This window comes from Lutra lutra, chromosome 5 (assembly GCF_902655055.1).
Source record: "Lutra lutra chromosome 5, mLutLut1.2, whole genome shotgun sequence".
Lineage (NCBI taxonomy): Eukaryota > Metazoa > Chordata > Mammalia > Carnivora > Mustelidae > Lutra > Lutra lutra.
The window spans coordinates 102,240,100-102,254,287 of NC_062282.1; the positions used below are offsets into that span (position 1 = coordinate 102,240,100).

General features: G+C 37.2%; 3 protein-coding genes across 12 annotated transcripts in view; 1 reads left to right on the forward strand and 2 right to left on the reverse strand.

Moving 5' to 3' along the window:
* GFM2 (GTP dependent ribosome recycling factor mitochondrial 2) overlaps window positions 1-693 on the reverse strand; it is a 77,268-nt gene extending 76,575 nt beyond the window's left edge. For 6 of the 7 annotated variants that reach the window (XM_047730465.1, XM_047730466.1, XM_047730464.1 and 3 more), the window contains exon 1: window positions 554-693. The gene's annotated coding sequence lies outside the window, so the exon portion shown is untranslated. Of the gene's footprint in view, window positions 1-107; window positions 127-553 lie in introns of those variants that run through there. The other variant, XM_047730461.1, reaches the window with a different exon arrangement.
* Window positions 694-798: 105 nt separating this feature from the next.
* On the forward strand, window positions 799-9,205 carry NSA2 (NSA2 ribosome biogenesis factor). Its single transcript, XM_047730478.1, has 6 exons — window positions 799-968; window positions 2,452-2,639; window positions 2,731-2,881; window positions 4,744-4,923; window positions 7,042-7,234; window positions 8,962-9,205. The coding sequence occupies exons 1-6, from the start codon at window positions 966-968 to the stop codon at window positions 9,027-9,029; spliced, it is 783 nt and encodes a 260-aa protein (XP_047586434.1). The 5' UTR covers window positions 799-965; the 3' UTR covers window positions 9,030-9,205.
* A 746-nt stretch (window positions 9,206-9,951) lies between these two features.
* The window catches only part of FAM169A (family with sequence similarity 169 member A), a 117,815-nt gene continuing 113,578 nt past the window's right edge, over window positions 9,952-14,188 (reverse strand). For all 4 annotated transcript variants that reach the window (XM_047730471.1, XM_047730470.1, XM_047730474.1 and 1 more), the window contains exon 13: window positions 9,952-14,141. In XM_047730471.1, the coding sequence (XP_047586427.1) occupies window positions 13,593-14,141 (549 nt within the window). In that variant the 3' untranslated portion in view covers window positions 9,952-13,592. The remainder of the gene's footprint in view (window positions 14,142-14,188) is intronic.

The window sequence follows — 14,188 nt, forward strand, 5'->3', positions numbered from 1 at the left end:
CCACTGCCTCCTAGTAAATGGCTTAAAAGTAGTGAGCAAAAGACATCCTTGTACTTACACTGTCTTGATCCTAGTCACTAGATAATAAAAAGGAATAAAATTCTTACCATCTCCTACGGTGACACGTGCTGTAGAAAAGAATTATGCAGGAACCGGGAAATGGTTCGTAACCATAAGCCAAGTCACTTAAGCAAGTGACATTTAAATGACATTTAAGCAAAAACATCAAGAAGGTGTAGGAAGCAAACCCTGGGGGAAGCGTGGTGTAGGAAAAGAGATTACGTAATTTATTGCACCTGAAAACGCTGGTTAGAAATAGAGTTTTAAAGAAAATACACCACATTAGAAAATGGAGCCTTGAAAACCCTCAAAACCAAACCCACCTTACTGCCTCAACTCTACGAACTAAGACTTAGGAAGATGATTAAGGCCTTCGGGAGACCCTCTCGTCCTTCTCTGTAGCGGGCTGTTGCCTCCCTAGACCAGGCACTGTGCCCAACGCGCCGCAGGGTAACAGGCAGGCGGGGGTCGGACCGCGCGGTCCGATACCCACCTAGAACTAGGTCGCATCCTGGAGGCCGGCTCTTTCCCGCTGGGTGTTCAGAGCCGCAGGTGCAGGCTGTGCCAAAGTCCGCAAAGGCCTCGCGTCACTATCTCGGTGAACGTCCTGATCACTCCAGAAGAGAACTTAACACCCTTCACACCCACCTCCTCCAGCTGCCGCACTCGCCCAGTTCCGGCGGTGCAACACTCAAATGCCGCCTGCGAGCAACTTCCGCCCTTCCAGCTAAACGTGAAGAACAGAGGTCCGGAACCAATGTGTCGCACTTTCTCCGGAGTCCGTGGTTTTACGACTCTTTCCCGTCGCGGCGTGCGTGGAGTTAGCTCGTGGGTCTGGGAGATCCGAAAACGGAGATCTTCTTTGCGCCCCGACAGCTGCACCCCACGGCTCTGCAGCCGTCACCATGGTGAGGAGGTAGTTTGGGGGCACTCGTATCGCAGGGCTTCAGAGTTGGTGGGGCCTGGAGGCCCCGGGACGGGAGGCGAGGGCTGGTAGGCGGAAGGGAGGTACTGCCGAAGGGAATGAGGGTGAGGGGGGGAAAAATGCATCTGGTGGACACAGATTGGGGTATTTGCCAGAGTACACGCTTTAGAGCGAGATCGGTTTCACTCTGTTAAATTCCTGGCTTAGCCACGTTTGTGTATTGTCAGTGCCAGACCCCAGCGATAACCCTATACTGTAGGCCAAATTCCGCTGCCACTTAGTTTTATTGCTGAAGAAATTTAAGACAGGCCCGGCCACGGGCCAAGCAGCTAATGAATTAATTAATGAATTAATCTCGGCTTAAAGCACAGATATGACTGCCACATCCGTTCTCTTTCTACTATGTCTCTCATTTGTATTTCTGCGGAATGGCATTCCACATGCTTTCCTCATGATTTCTGCAAAGTTTATTGTGCTAGCAGTTGAAACCACCACACCAGATACATAGTAGCTGGTTGTTATTTGGAGTTATCTGTGCTAGAGTTGAGGTTGCATCATTGTTTTAGTTTGCAGTCTTAAAATACAAATGGACTGTGGCCACATGTTTAAGATAAAAAAGTGACCTATAAAATAAAAACGGGCACTGAAAAAGCAAAAAGGGATCTCATACATTGCTGGTGCAATGCAAAATAGTACAGCCCCTTGTGAAAACAGTTTGGCATGTGGCCACAGAAAAGACTTCTGTGCCAGGGTTTATTTGCTAAAAACGGGAAACACCCCAGATATCCATGAACCAAAGGATGAATGAGGGTATATCCATACATGGAATACTACTTGGCAGTAACAAGGATCGACGTACTGACACATGTAACAACTTGGACAAATCTCAAAAGCCCTAAGTGAAAGAAGCTAGATGCAAAAGGCTACATACTGTAGGTACGATAAGCTTCTTCACAATGATAAAGGGAAAACCAGAGTGAGAGATAACAGATTGGAGGTGGAAAAAGGAGGATTATCTTCAAAGCAATGCAAGGGAATTTTCTGAGGTGATGGAAATAGTCTCTATTTTTATTGCAGTGGTTACAAAACTCTGTAGTTTGTATTTTTTTAAAATAAAAAGTATGAAGAATAATGATGTTATTGAAAAACCAGATTAGTCATGCTCAGGAAAAGAGATCCTGGAATGATGTCATCCTTTTTGAGGTCCAGTGGATTTTGGACAATTCCCTTCAATGAACACTAACTTTCACTGAGATTATTACAGATGTAAATCCTGATGCCTCATACCATTCAGGATCAAAACGTATTTAACTCATATAATGTAAATAGGCTTAATAGCACAAGAGTTACTTAAGCAAGTGAACATTTGGATGACATAAGGCCTTCTGTACTTTATATAGTATTCAGAAAGTTATTTAGTATAATTCTGTCAACATCCTTTAAAATTAATGTTTCTTACATTACAGCCACAAAATGAATATATTGAGTTACACCGGAAGCGCTATGGCTATCGTTTGGATTACCATGAGAAAAAGAGAAAGAAAGAAGGTCGAGAGGCTCATGAACGTTCAAAGAAGGCAAAAAAGATGATTGGTCTGAAAGCTAAGCTCTACCATAAACAGCGCCATGCTGAGAAAATACAGATGAAAAAGACGTAAGTGATGAGTTCTTCATTGTAACCAGTTAACATCTTTTGAGTAATAATTTTTAAAACTGAAATCTTGAATCTTCTTCCTTCTCCGTAGTATCAAGATGCATGAAAAGAGAAACACCAAACAAAAGAATGATGAAAAGACTCCACAGGGAGCAGTACCTGCATATCTACTGGACAGGGAGGGACAATCTCGAGCTAAAGTACTTTCTAATATGATTAAACAAAAACGAAAAGAGAAAGCGGTAAGAAAAATTGAAATCTTCATTTTTGTTTAGGAGAATTACTTAATATGTCTTTTTCTTCAGTGTAATTGGAAATATGGTGTCCAGCTACTATTCCCATTATTTAGATATCAAAGCCTTTGTAAAGTTCATTTTGTATTAAATATTTAAGTAATAAAAGATTTACTTTCTCATCATGAGAACATTCGCATTTAACAGGTTTTTAAAAAGTTACTAGAATACCACACATCTTTAGTGTAAAAAAAGTATCTAAAAAGTTAGTAGGGCATGAATCTCAAATTCAGTATTTTAACAGCTTTCTGTACTTGACACCTCCTAATGCTGTGCTCTTGTGGAAAAAGATACAGCTGCTTGTTTTTGCTGCCCTATATTGCTAAAATTAGTTAAAAAGTAGAATGGTGGGAAAACCCTCTAACTGATTTGATTTAAACAAAAACTTAACATTTTTTTAATATTACTAGATTACACTTGGTATCAAGTTAGGTTAAAGCCTGCTAAAAACAGATAAAGGTATATATACTACTTTTAAACATCTGTGGATAAATTGACAGAAATCCAGATAGCATCAGAAATGTTCACTCTCCAATTTTGATTTAAAAAAACAACTGTAGGGCGCCTGGGTGGCTCAGTGGGTTAAAAAAACACAACTGTTTGAGGCACCTAGGTGGCTCAGTCAGTTCAGTGTCTGCCTTAGGCTCAGATCATGTCCCAGAGTCCCTGGCTTAAACCCCACGTCGGGCTCCCTGCTTAGTGGGGAATCTGCTTCTCTCTTCCCTACTCACTCTGTCTCAAATAAAATCTTTAACAAAAAAAACCAGGCTGCTTGTATTTTGGCGTATGCTATCTAAAATTAGAATGGTGTAACTTGAGCACCTGAAGAAACTTTAGAGGTTATCTGCTTAACCCCTTCTTGTTTTACAGATAAAAGACTTAAGTCCAGGAGGTTGTAAATCATTCTTTATAGTCATTATCTGTAGAGTGGTAGAATTGCTTCTAAAATCTGTCTTAATAAAATCATTCTTTTTTCTACCTTGTACTGCTTCAGTTTTTCATAGAATTTTCATTCTGCAGAAGTTAAAATATGTGACAATGATTTTGTCCTAGTAATGAAATCTAAAAGTCCACTCGAGATAAATTAAGAGGGAGACAGCCTTCCACTTTTATACTATTCACTATTTAGTAGTAAGCACATACACTGTTTTGAGAAATCACTGCCTTACTACAGGTAGCATTTTTCATTCATAAAAAGTCATTGAGATTTTTAGCATAAGCAAACGATTTATTTATGTATTTTAGAGTTTATCCCACAAGCAAGGGGAAGGGCCGACGGAGAGAGAGAAGCAGGCTCCCAGCTGAGCAGGGAGCCTGATGTGGGGCTCAATCCCAGGACCCTGGGATCATGACCTGAGCCACCCAGGCACCCCACAAACCATTTTATTTAATGTATCCGTGATAAGAAACTTAATTAGTTCCAATTAATTTGGGGTTTTTGAGGAGACAGTACAGACTTGTAGAAAACATTGGAGCCAAAATCTTGTTGGTTTAGGAAAAAAGTGAATACACTACTTTGTACAACTAAAACATATTTAAATTTTTATTCTCATTGCTTTTTACTAACATGATAAATTTTTTTTTTAAAGATTTTATTTATTTATTTGACAGAGAGAGATCACAAGTAGACAGAGAGGCAGGCAGAGAGAGAGAGAGAGAGGGAAGCAGGTTCCTTGCCAAGCAGAGAGCTCGATGCGGGACTCGATCCCAGGACCCTGAGATCATGACCCGAGCTGAAGGCAGCGGCCCAACCCACCGAGCCACCCAGGCGCCCCCTAACATGATAAATTTTAACTATGGTCTATTTTTAGGGAAAATGGGAAGTTCCTTTACCCAAAGTTCGTGCCCAGGGAGAAACAGAAGTATTAAAAGTTATTCGAACAGGAAAAAGAAAGAAGAAAGCATGGAAGAGAATGGTCACTAAAGTCTGCTTTGTTGGAGATGGCTTTACTCGAAAACCACCTAAATATGAAAGATTCATTAGGCCAATGGTAAGTCCATTGCAAGAGTGGAATGGATTAAATATTAATTGCTGTGTTAAATAGAATAAAGTATAATTACCTGAAATTCCTAAAATTGGTGTGAAAAGAGATTGAAAAACCTTTTTAGGCTTTTTAAGTTATTGATAAGGATACTATCTTAAGTTATTGATAAGGATTCTAATCCTATCAAGAATCTTATCTTTGGTTTCATGAGAGACAGGAAATGAAAACTAATTCTTACTGCAGTGTCAGTGAATCCTGATTTTTATATATATGTCATCTTAGAACCTGTTTTCCACGTGAAGTCACCTTACTCATTCAGCAAGTAATCTATTGACACTTGTTCTCTTTGAAAACAGTTAGAAAACTTGAGTAGGACTGTTTTTTTCAAGAAGCAATTCACATTTAGTAAGAAAATTATCTTAATGCTTTTGAAAACATTCAGTATGTAGTCACTGAAAAAAGAATGTAATGTAAAAGTAGAACTTTAATTTCTATAGACAACCATGACAGACAAAACCATTCTCCTCCCCTTTCCCAAATGTAACTGAATATTTGGTTGACCATTCATCAACTCAGGTTGGGGATGATCACAGCCCAAAATCCACACAGAACTTCTGTTTCCCCAAAAACTAAACTAATAGCTTACTAATGCCTGGAAGCCCTACTGATAATATAAACAGTCAATAAATAGGTATTTTGTATGTTATGTGTATTATAATTCTTAAAGTGAGAGAAAAGAAAATGTTAAGGAAATCCTAAAAGAAAATAATTTTGTAGTACTGTACTGTATTGAAAAAATCTGCCTCTAAGTGGACCTGTGCAGTTCAAACCTGTGTTCAAGGGTCAGCTATGTATTTTTTGCAGAATCCCTTTAAAACACACTGAATTGCTCTCTTCACTATTTTTTGCAGAATCCCTTTAAAACACACTGAATTGCTCTCTTCACTGGAAATCCATTCTGCTTAGAAAAACAGACAGGGGAAAGTTGACAGTGTTACCCTTGCTCTCAACCTGAATAATTTTTGATGGATTAAAATGTTGTCGAGCAGCCTGTTTCTGTAAATTAAGTTCTGTTGGAATACAGCCATGCTCTTTTATTTACATATTGTATATGGCTGTTTTTTTCTGTAGACTTTGAGTAGTTGTAGGTGAGACAGTATGGCCTGCAAAACCTAAAGTGTTTGCTGTTCATTTACAGAAACTTCACCTATCCCTGGATTGTATTATGGACTCCCTTGTTTTGATTCCATATTTCCTCATTTTCTAAATATAGTTTCTTAACTCTCAGTTCTATAGGGAGAGAATATAGTCATCCTACTGTTCTAGGGTTTTTGGTAGCTTGGCAGATAAATCTCATTGTGCATTAGTCAGATGGCATTCCCAGCTCTGTATGTTTATTACAAAAGTCATTAATGAGTCCATTACTAAGAACTTTTGTATCGCTACCCTCCACCCCCTTACAGGCAGATATCAAACTTAAGAGACTGTAGAGTGTTGCGGCTTCTGAAGTGCTTCCCCCCAAAAGGCCATATCTAGGTGACGAGATGACTCCAGTCTCTATAACAGACCTCTCTAGTCTCCAGTCTATGACCAGTATTACCATCAATGAAAAGCTAACAATCCACCCTCTTTTTTCATCATGTAAAAAAAAGCGGAGATCTACAGAGACTTGGAATCAGGAGAATTAAGTTTAATTCCATCCACACACCATTCAACCTGGTAACAAGTCATTTCACCTACCATTCTTTATCATGAAAAAAAAAAAAAAAATAGGGGAGTTGTTGTAAGGTTATCCTGCTTAAATAAGCTATTTGTATGCTCCATCATAGTGCCTGGCATGCTTGCAGATCCTCAGAAAATGTAGGTAATAGGAAAATCCGAGTATGATGCTAGGTAACACTCCGTGCTGAAAACATCAGCAGTGTGTGTTTGGGGTTTCCCCTCACACATTTATCAGGTTTTTAGTCGGTATAATTAGAAGTTTTTAATTTGATGCCTTAAGATTTGAAATTGTTCATGGGATTTTTTTTATTTCAAAGACAACTAGAAAAGCAAAAAGGGATCATCATTGCTCATTGTTGTTAACAATTTAGACTCATAACATTTTTGTGTTTGACTTACTAGGGCTTACGTTTCAAAAAGGCCCATGTAACACATCCTGAATTGAAAGCCACCTTTTGCCTACCAATACTTGGTGTAAAAAAAAATCCTTCATCCCCACTATACACAACTTTGGGTGTTATTACCAAAGGTACTGTAATTGAAGTGAACGTGAGCGAGTTGGGCCTTGTGACACAAGGAGGCAAAGTTATTTGGGGTAAGTAAATTTCTGAATATGGGGCTGCTGCTACACAATGCTAAAATTGAAATTTGCAAGTTGAAAGGACACAGCAGATTTCAGTGCAGAGTTAAAATGGTGTGAAATCAGATTTAAATCTTTAGGAAGAATATTTTTTGTAGACAAAGTTGTTAATGTGATTCTTTTTAACTTAGATAACTGGTTTCAGTTACAAGTGTACTATTATTGTTAGAATTTAAGACTGCTTTAAAAGGCATTAGGAGGGGGCGCTTGGGTGGCTCAGTGTGTTAGAGCCTCTGCCTTCGGCTCAGGTCATGATCCCAGGCTCCTGGGATCCAGCCCCGCATTGGGCTCTCTGCTCAGCAGGGAGCCTACTTCCTCCTCTCTCTCTGCCTGCCTCTCTGCCTACTTGTGATCTCTGTCAAATAAATAAATAAAATCTTTAAAAAAAAAAAAAAGGCATCAGGAGGGAAGCAGATGCAGAGTTACAGTTATAACCAAAAAATACTTAAAGATAATACAGTAAGTTGTTAACCATGAGCAGAGGAAGAGAGACATAGCATATACATAGCCACACTATTTCAGTAGTAATTAAAAACAAAAGGTGTCATGCGGCAATTTTAATTCTTCTTCCCTCATTTTCTTCGTTTTCTGCTTTTTGGGTCCAGGTATTTCTAAACTTTAATGTTCTCTGAAATTGAAGAATACACTAATTTCTTGAATCTTCATATGAATCACTAACTCATACTTCCTATTGCCGGATCTCAGTTTTAAAATAGGTTAAATTGGGTGCCTTGGTGGCTCAGTGGGTTAAGCATCTGCCTTTGGCTCAGGTCATGATCTCAGGATCCTGGGACCGAGCCCCACATCACGCGCTCTGCTCAGTGGGGAGCCTGCTTCCCCTTCTCTCTGCCTGCCTCTGTATTTGTGATCTCTGTCAAATAAATAAAATCTTTTTTTTTTGAAGATTTTATTTATTTATTTGACAGAGATCACAAGTAGGCAGAGAGGCAGGCAGAGAGAGAGAGAGAGGAAGGGAAGCAGGCTCCCCACTGAGCAGAGAGCCCATATGGGGCTCGATCCCAGGACCCTGGGATCATAACCCGAGCCGAAGGCAGAGGCTTAACCCACTGAGCCACCCAGGTGCCCCTAAATAAAACCTTTTTAAAAAATTTTAAAAATAGGGCGCCTGGGTGGCTCAGTGGGTTAAGCCGCTGCCTTCGGCTCAGGTCATGATCTCAGGGTCCTGGGATCGAGTCCCGCATCGGGCTCTCTGCTCGGCGGGGGGCCTGCTTCCCTCTCTCTCTCTCTCTCTGCCTGCCTCTCTACTTGTGATCTCTCTCTCTGTCAAATAAATAAATAAATAAATAAATATATATATATATATCTAAAAAAAAATAATAAAAATAAAAAATTTTAAAAATAAAATAGGTTAAATTGATTTGAAAATTAAAATTTGTTGCATTTTCCAGTAAAAAAGTATGTGGAAAAGCAACAATGCTCAGGTCAATCCACAAGGGCTTGTTAATACAACTTACTAACAGAATGGAACTGAACGCCACTTGTAAAAAAATATAAAAACAGTATATAAGAATTGTTTTCAGAACTCATTTGAGTGATTTGTAAAAATCTCATTGATCCTACTATAATTTTTTTTCATTCTTCAAAGTGGTGATTAAGAATATTTTGGGCAAAGTTAATTTTTATCAGCATTAATATCCCTCCTTTTCCCATTTTTTCCTCAGGAAAATATGCCCAGGTTACCAACAATCCTGAAAATGATGGATGCATAAATGCAGTCCTGCTGGTTTGACAGCAGTTCCAGACAAGTAATTCCTTATAATTACTGAAGACTACACACCAATCAGGAAGACAACCATTCCTGTGGTGGTTCTGAATACTACCAAACAGCCTTACGTACCTGCAGTCATCAAGAGAGGCATTTATTCTATTGTGAAAAACATTAAAATAGACATTTATTAAAATAAATGGTCTTTATATTTGTCTTTTTAGCATTTGGATGTTCATAAATTTGAATAATTTTAAAAAGCAATTATAGAAATATCTTGGTCCATATCTGCATTAAGTAGTGGATACTCAGCAATGCAGACCTATTGTTACTGGAAAAACCGGTGTAGTTGAAAATAGCTTTTATTATAAAGGTTCGTGCACACTTAAATATAGACCCTAAACTACAGAACGGTCATTTCTGAGACCTTCAAGTTTCTTTCACCCCATTTTCATTAATCCTAAGAAATGCAGCATTAACACTTGGTAGCATTTGTTTATAAAGTATACTCTACTAGAAGTACAGGAGAGAAAAGGCACACTACACTAAATGAAGTTCAGAAGGATTTAGGTAACTTTTTACCTGTCTTTACACCATAAGTTGGTGAATTCATATTTTAAACATTTTCTTCCTCTCAATCATGTATAGTAATACTTTGAACTGTATTTTTCCACCAAATATATAGAAAAAAAATGCACCAAAATGTTTATGCTTTCCCATTTTTAGAATGATTAAAAATTTAAGTGATTCCAGGTAGAATTGTTTAAAGAGAAAAAGACTGCACTGATGCCTTTAAGAGAAATTTGTTTGCAGTTACCTGGATAATATAAAAAAGGTAATCTTTTAGGTTTTTAACTTGGTCAAAGCACGTTTGTGATCTGAATTATGTTTGTAGCTTTGAGCTTTAAGTTGTCCATAATATTATATTAATCTATGATCACATTAATGGTTTTAAATTGTTTATTTTTAAAGTCTGTCTTCAAAGTACAACCAATGTGATTGTGTCTTTAACAAAATCATTTAATGTCTAAACAAATTCAATATCTAAACACATCACTGTCAAAGTAGGGAAAAGGGAAAGAATATCAAAACACAGGCCAAGAAACAATCACAAAACGGACTACTTTTAAACTAAAAAACAAAAAAAAAAACCCAGGAAAACAAACTTGAGTATCTCAGTAACACTTGCTGTTCTGAATAACATAACATCTTTTCTAAATTCTATAAACATAGAAGTTTTAGAACACACACACACACTTAAAAACAAAGTTAGTTCCTTGGGAATGACTATCCAGTGTGATACAATTATTTCAGGATGAAAGAAGCTGAACCTTTCTTACAATTATATTTTAACAACTGATTTTGCCACTAATAGAAATGAGGAATGTGTGAATAAGATTTGGAAGGTGAAAAAACAAAACAAAACAAAACAGACTAAAGGTAAAGGTAAGCATAATCTCACAGAACTCACTCTGCTTATTTTTTAGAACCCAAAATAAGCAAATTAATTGTCTTATACAAAGAAAGCTTTATATTAAGTATGCCAACAGAAGCATAACATTTGTAACTAATCACATCCATGAAAGACCAGTAACACTTTCAACACCAGATTAGCTACTAGTGGACATACAAGGCAGAAAGGTCTAAAATGCTGTTACACAGATGAGTAATGTTAGTATAAATTCTGTATTTACATTAAGATCTGTATCAGTTTGCTGGTGTGACCAAACCTTAGAAGGTAATCCCTAAGGGTGAAGCAGTACATAAGAGCAGATATTTAGATACTAGATAAAGATTCAATTTGATGTAATCATAAACCTTCAAGATATTTTCTAAAGTCACTGAAACAATTTTAGGTAGTGTTCTGGTCAGCTAAAAGTGAACCATTAATCACTATTAAGTGTTAGCCTTGCCGTATTTATTCTCCACAGTGAATGGAAACACCATGAATATAGACATTTTAAGTAGAAGACATTCTGTCATGCTATTTGATTTTATAAAAAATCATAATAGATCCTCTCACTTTTAAAAGTTGTAGAGGAGCTTTATAATAAATTCTTAAATATATTTCTGTGATGTCTAGCAATTGGATAATTTAAGCTTGAAAGTAGAACTAAAATTCTAATATCTATGTTTTATATTACACAAGGAAATATACACGTATTTACACAAACTGAAGTGAAATCCTTTTCCAGAAATAAAACTTCTGAACAGAAAAAAGCAGTTCACAAAGGACTAGAATGTGACTAGACAACAACTAGACTAGCTGGCTGAAATCAGATTTCAGTCCTCTATAATTCTCAAGTTTTTCTAATGCCTTGCAAAAAACTAAGTATCTGATTAGTTTTATTTAGATTCCTTACTGAGGATAAATTGTTATAAATTCTATACTCATTGAGTACAGAACTCATTTACTGAACCGTGAACGTGTTACTGAACATGAAAGTTAGGTTTTTCTATGTTACCTAGCCTTCTCTACCATCTGTAAACCCCCCAAAAGCAATTATCATAAAAGTTTTCTTGTATGCTAAGCAAAAAGTTCTGAAACTGCTTAAAATGCTCTTGCTGTTTAAGAATAAACCAAACAAGTTTAACAAGTATGAGTTTATACTGTTAGTCCCATTATATATCAATAACTAAACATGTTTTTGTGAACTCAGCAACTATATTCACATATCAAGAGTTGTCAGTGAGCTCAATCTTAAACTACCCCCTTTTAAAGAAACTATTCTCAAAAGAACAATGAGCAATCCAAGTAAAAAAGTAAAATATCTAAGTGTTAGGTTTTTAAGTCTATTTTACGAAATTAAAAATGGAAAGGTTAAGAATTTACTAAATCCTCGAATCTTTATTTTCCTAATTGTGGTAGTAAAATTTCTCACAAAATCTATAAAACAGCATAAATGTGATAAATGTACTAGTACCAGTCATACTTATTTTTTCAATTAGTCAGCATTTGTTGAGAAAACAAATGGCCAAAGTGCTTTAATTTTCATTTGGAGTGCAATCATTTGGCTTGCTCTGACCAATAATTAAGGAAAATGTAGAGGATAACTCAAAATTTTACATGAACAGGAGGGCTTGCTGTTTTGCCTCCTTAAACATTTTAACTTAGATTAGACCTAAAATGTCAACATTCCAAAATAAAATTTAATGGTATCACCGGACTGTAAACTGGATAAACCTCTGACATCAATCCTTAGTACCTCAAATAATGACATGACGTCATAACATGGTTTTTTTCACACAGGACCAAGCTGTTTTAAAAACAATCTAAATGGTCTCAAAGCATTCTCCAAATTAACTGCAAATCTGAGTACACAGAGTACTTCCAAAGAGTAATAAGACTGTTTTAAGATTCTCTTTGGATTCTAAGAATAACAATTTTGTTCATTTTTAAATAAATTACTATATAAAAATTAACAGGAGGATTTGTTTTTTAAGTTCTCCTACGCAACGGCTTTGGTGTAGTACCACAATGTATACACTCAGGCTAGTTTGTAACCTGTATTCAAATTAAGAGTGAGCAAGACCAGAGCAACAACCAAAGCCTCCAATTCCATCCATCTAAGCTTTTAGCTATAGCTCCTTGGGCAGATCCATTCCTGCCGTCTAGATCTAAGATTGTGGGGCACAGTCCAAACTTACCCAGATATGGATGCCAAGGGCATAAGCTGGCAGACAGGCAGGCAGATCTTTTGGCAGAAATCACTCTAAGTTAGGGAAGTGGATGAAAGCTGAGGAGAATATACGATTCTAGAATAAAGGCAGTGGCAGGGTTAAGGAGAAGCCTCAGAAGGGCCCTCACATTTCTGAAGTATATGCTAATTGAATGAGGACAAAAGTAATAGGCCCCAGCTTCAAATAATATTTTATGTAATTATATTAGTGTCTACATGCCAGAGTTAAATCCCTAGCAGTACTGTATATATTGGATGTCATAAAGACTGAGGTGGAAACAGATTTTATACCTTTCCTCAGACACTGAAGTCAAAGGAAGAAACTGCACCTACACAACTAAGAATTCAGAGGCCAAAATACCACCTTCACAAACCTTTCACCATAAATTTCTATTTGTGCTCTCACTTAGTTGAAGTATATTTTCATTTACTGACATTTTTGTTTAGACATGCCTACATTTTAAAAAAATGATTAGTTTTGATTATTAAGATAAAACTACTAGAACCCTCACCAAGTTTACTATTAAAATCCATAGTATAAAAGATTTCTGTGATCCTTACAAGTAATGTAAAGCCTACTACTTTCACTGTAATTTACATTTTCTGAAATATTAATGGTCAGACATCCCCAATTGCTAAAGAAAATATAGTATGATCTGGTTTCCCAAAGTTGAAACATGGTTAATAAAAATAAAAAAGTTGTATTTACACAAAATAGCCTGAAAAATCAAAAAGAAGGGTGAATCCTAGGTCCTAAGGGGGGACGGAAAACCGGCATCATAAATAAGTTCAAAGTGAAATTTTGGAATTTTTGCCCTGTGCCCCATGCCATTTATTAATTACCATATTTTAAAAACAACAATTACATTACAAAGAAGAGGGTTTATCATCTGCATATCTTCTTCATTCATGTCAGCTTGGCTTTCTTCTTCGCAGGTCCTTTATGCCCTTTGGCCTTTCTTCTTAAATTCCGCCTGTCTACTACAGGCACTTCCACTTCTATTTCCTCTGAGCTGCTATCCACAGTTTTTTCTGCTGACTGCGCAAACTGATCCAGCTGCTCAGAAGACGCTTCGGACTGCTCCTCTGACTGGTTTTTCTGTCCTGCATTCTGTGAAAATGGCACATCTTCAAGTTCAACCTCTATCAAAGAGCTCTGAGAAAGAGCTGTAGACGTTTCCTGGGGCTCAGGCACCCCTTCGTCACCCTGGTCTTCCAATGAAGAAGTAGTGTTGGGTGATAAATTTTCAGAGATTGATTCCTCAGAAAATTCAGCTATCACAGAGTTTGGAAAACCACTGTCGGATCGTTCTTCATTTGGGATGGTAGCTACGTTGTCTGAACTTCCAAAATGCGCTTTCTTTCTTGAAACTAGGGGCAGTTTCTCTTCAGTGTGTCCCTTTTCATCAGATGGGCCTTCGTCCAGCAACATTTCTGTGTCAGTTATATGCGAGATCTAAAAATAAAAAACTCAGTGAGCAAAATTTTGCAGTGTAGCTCTTA

What these genes read in the sequence shown, in the direction of transcription:
- NSA2 (XM_047730478.1), top strand. An exon ending in AAAAACGAAAAGAGAAAGCG is followed by an intron (nt 2,882 to 4,743) that starts GTAAGAAAAATT and finishes GTCTATTTTTAG; the next exon opens with GGAAAATGGGAAGTTCCTTT. An exon ending in AGGAGGCAAAGTTATTTGGG is followed by an intron (nt 7,235 to 8,961) that starts GTAAGTAAATTT and finishes TTTTTTCCTCAG; the next exon opens with GAAAATATGCCCAGGTTACC.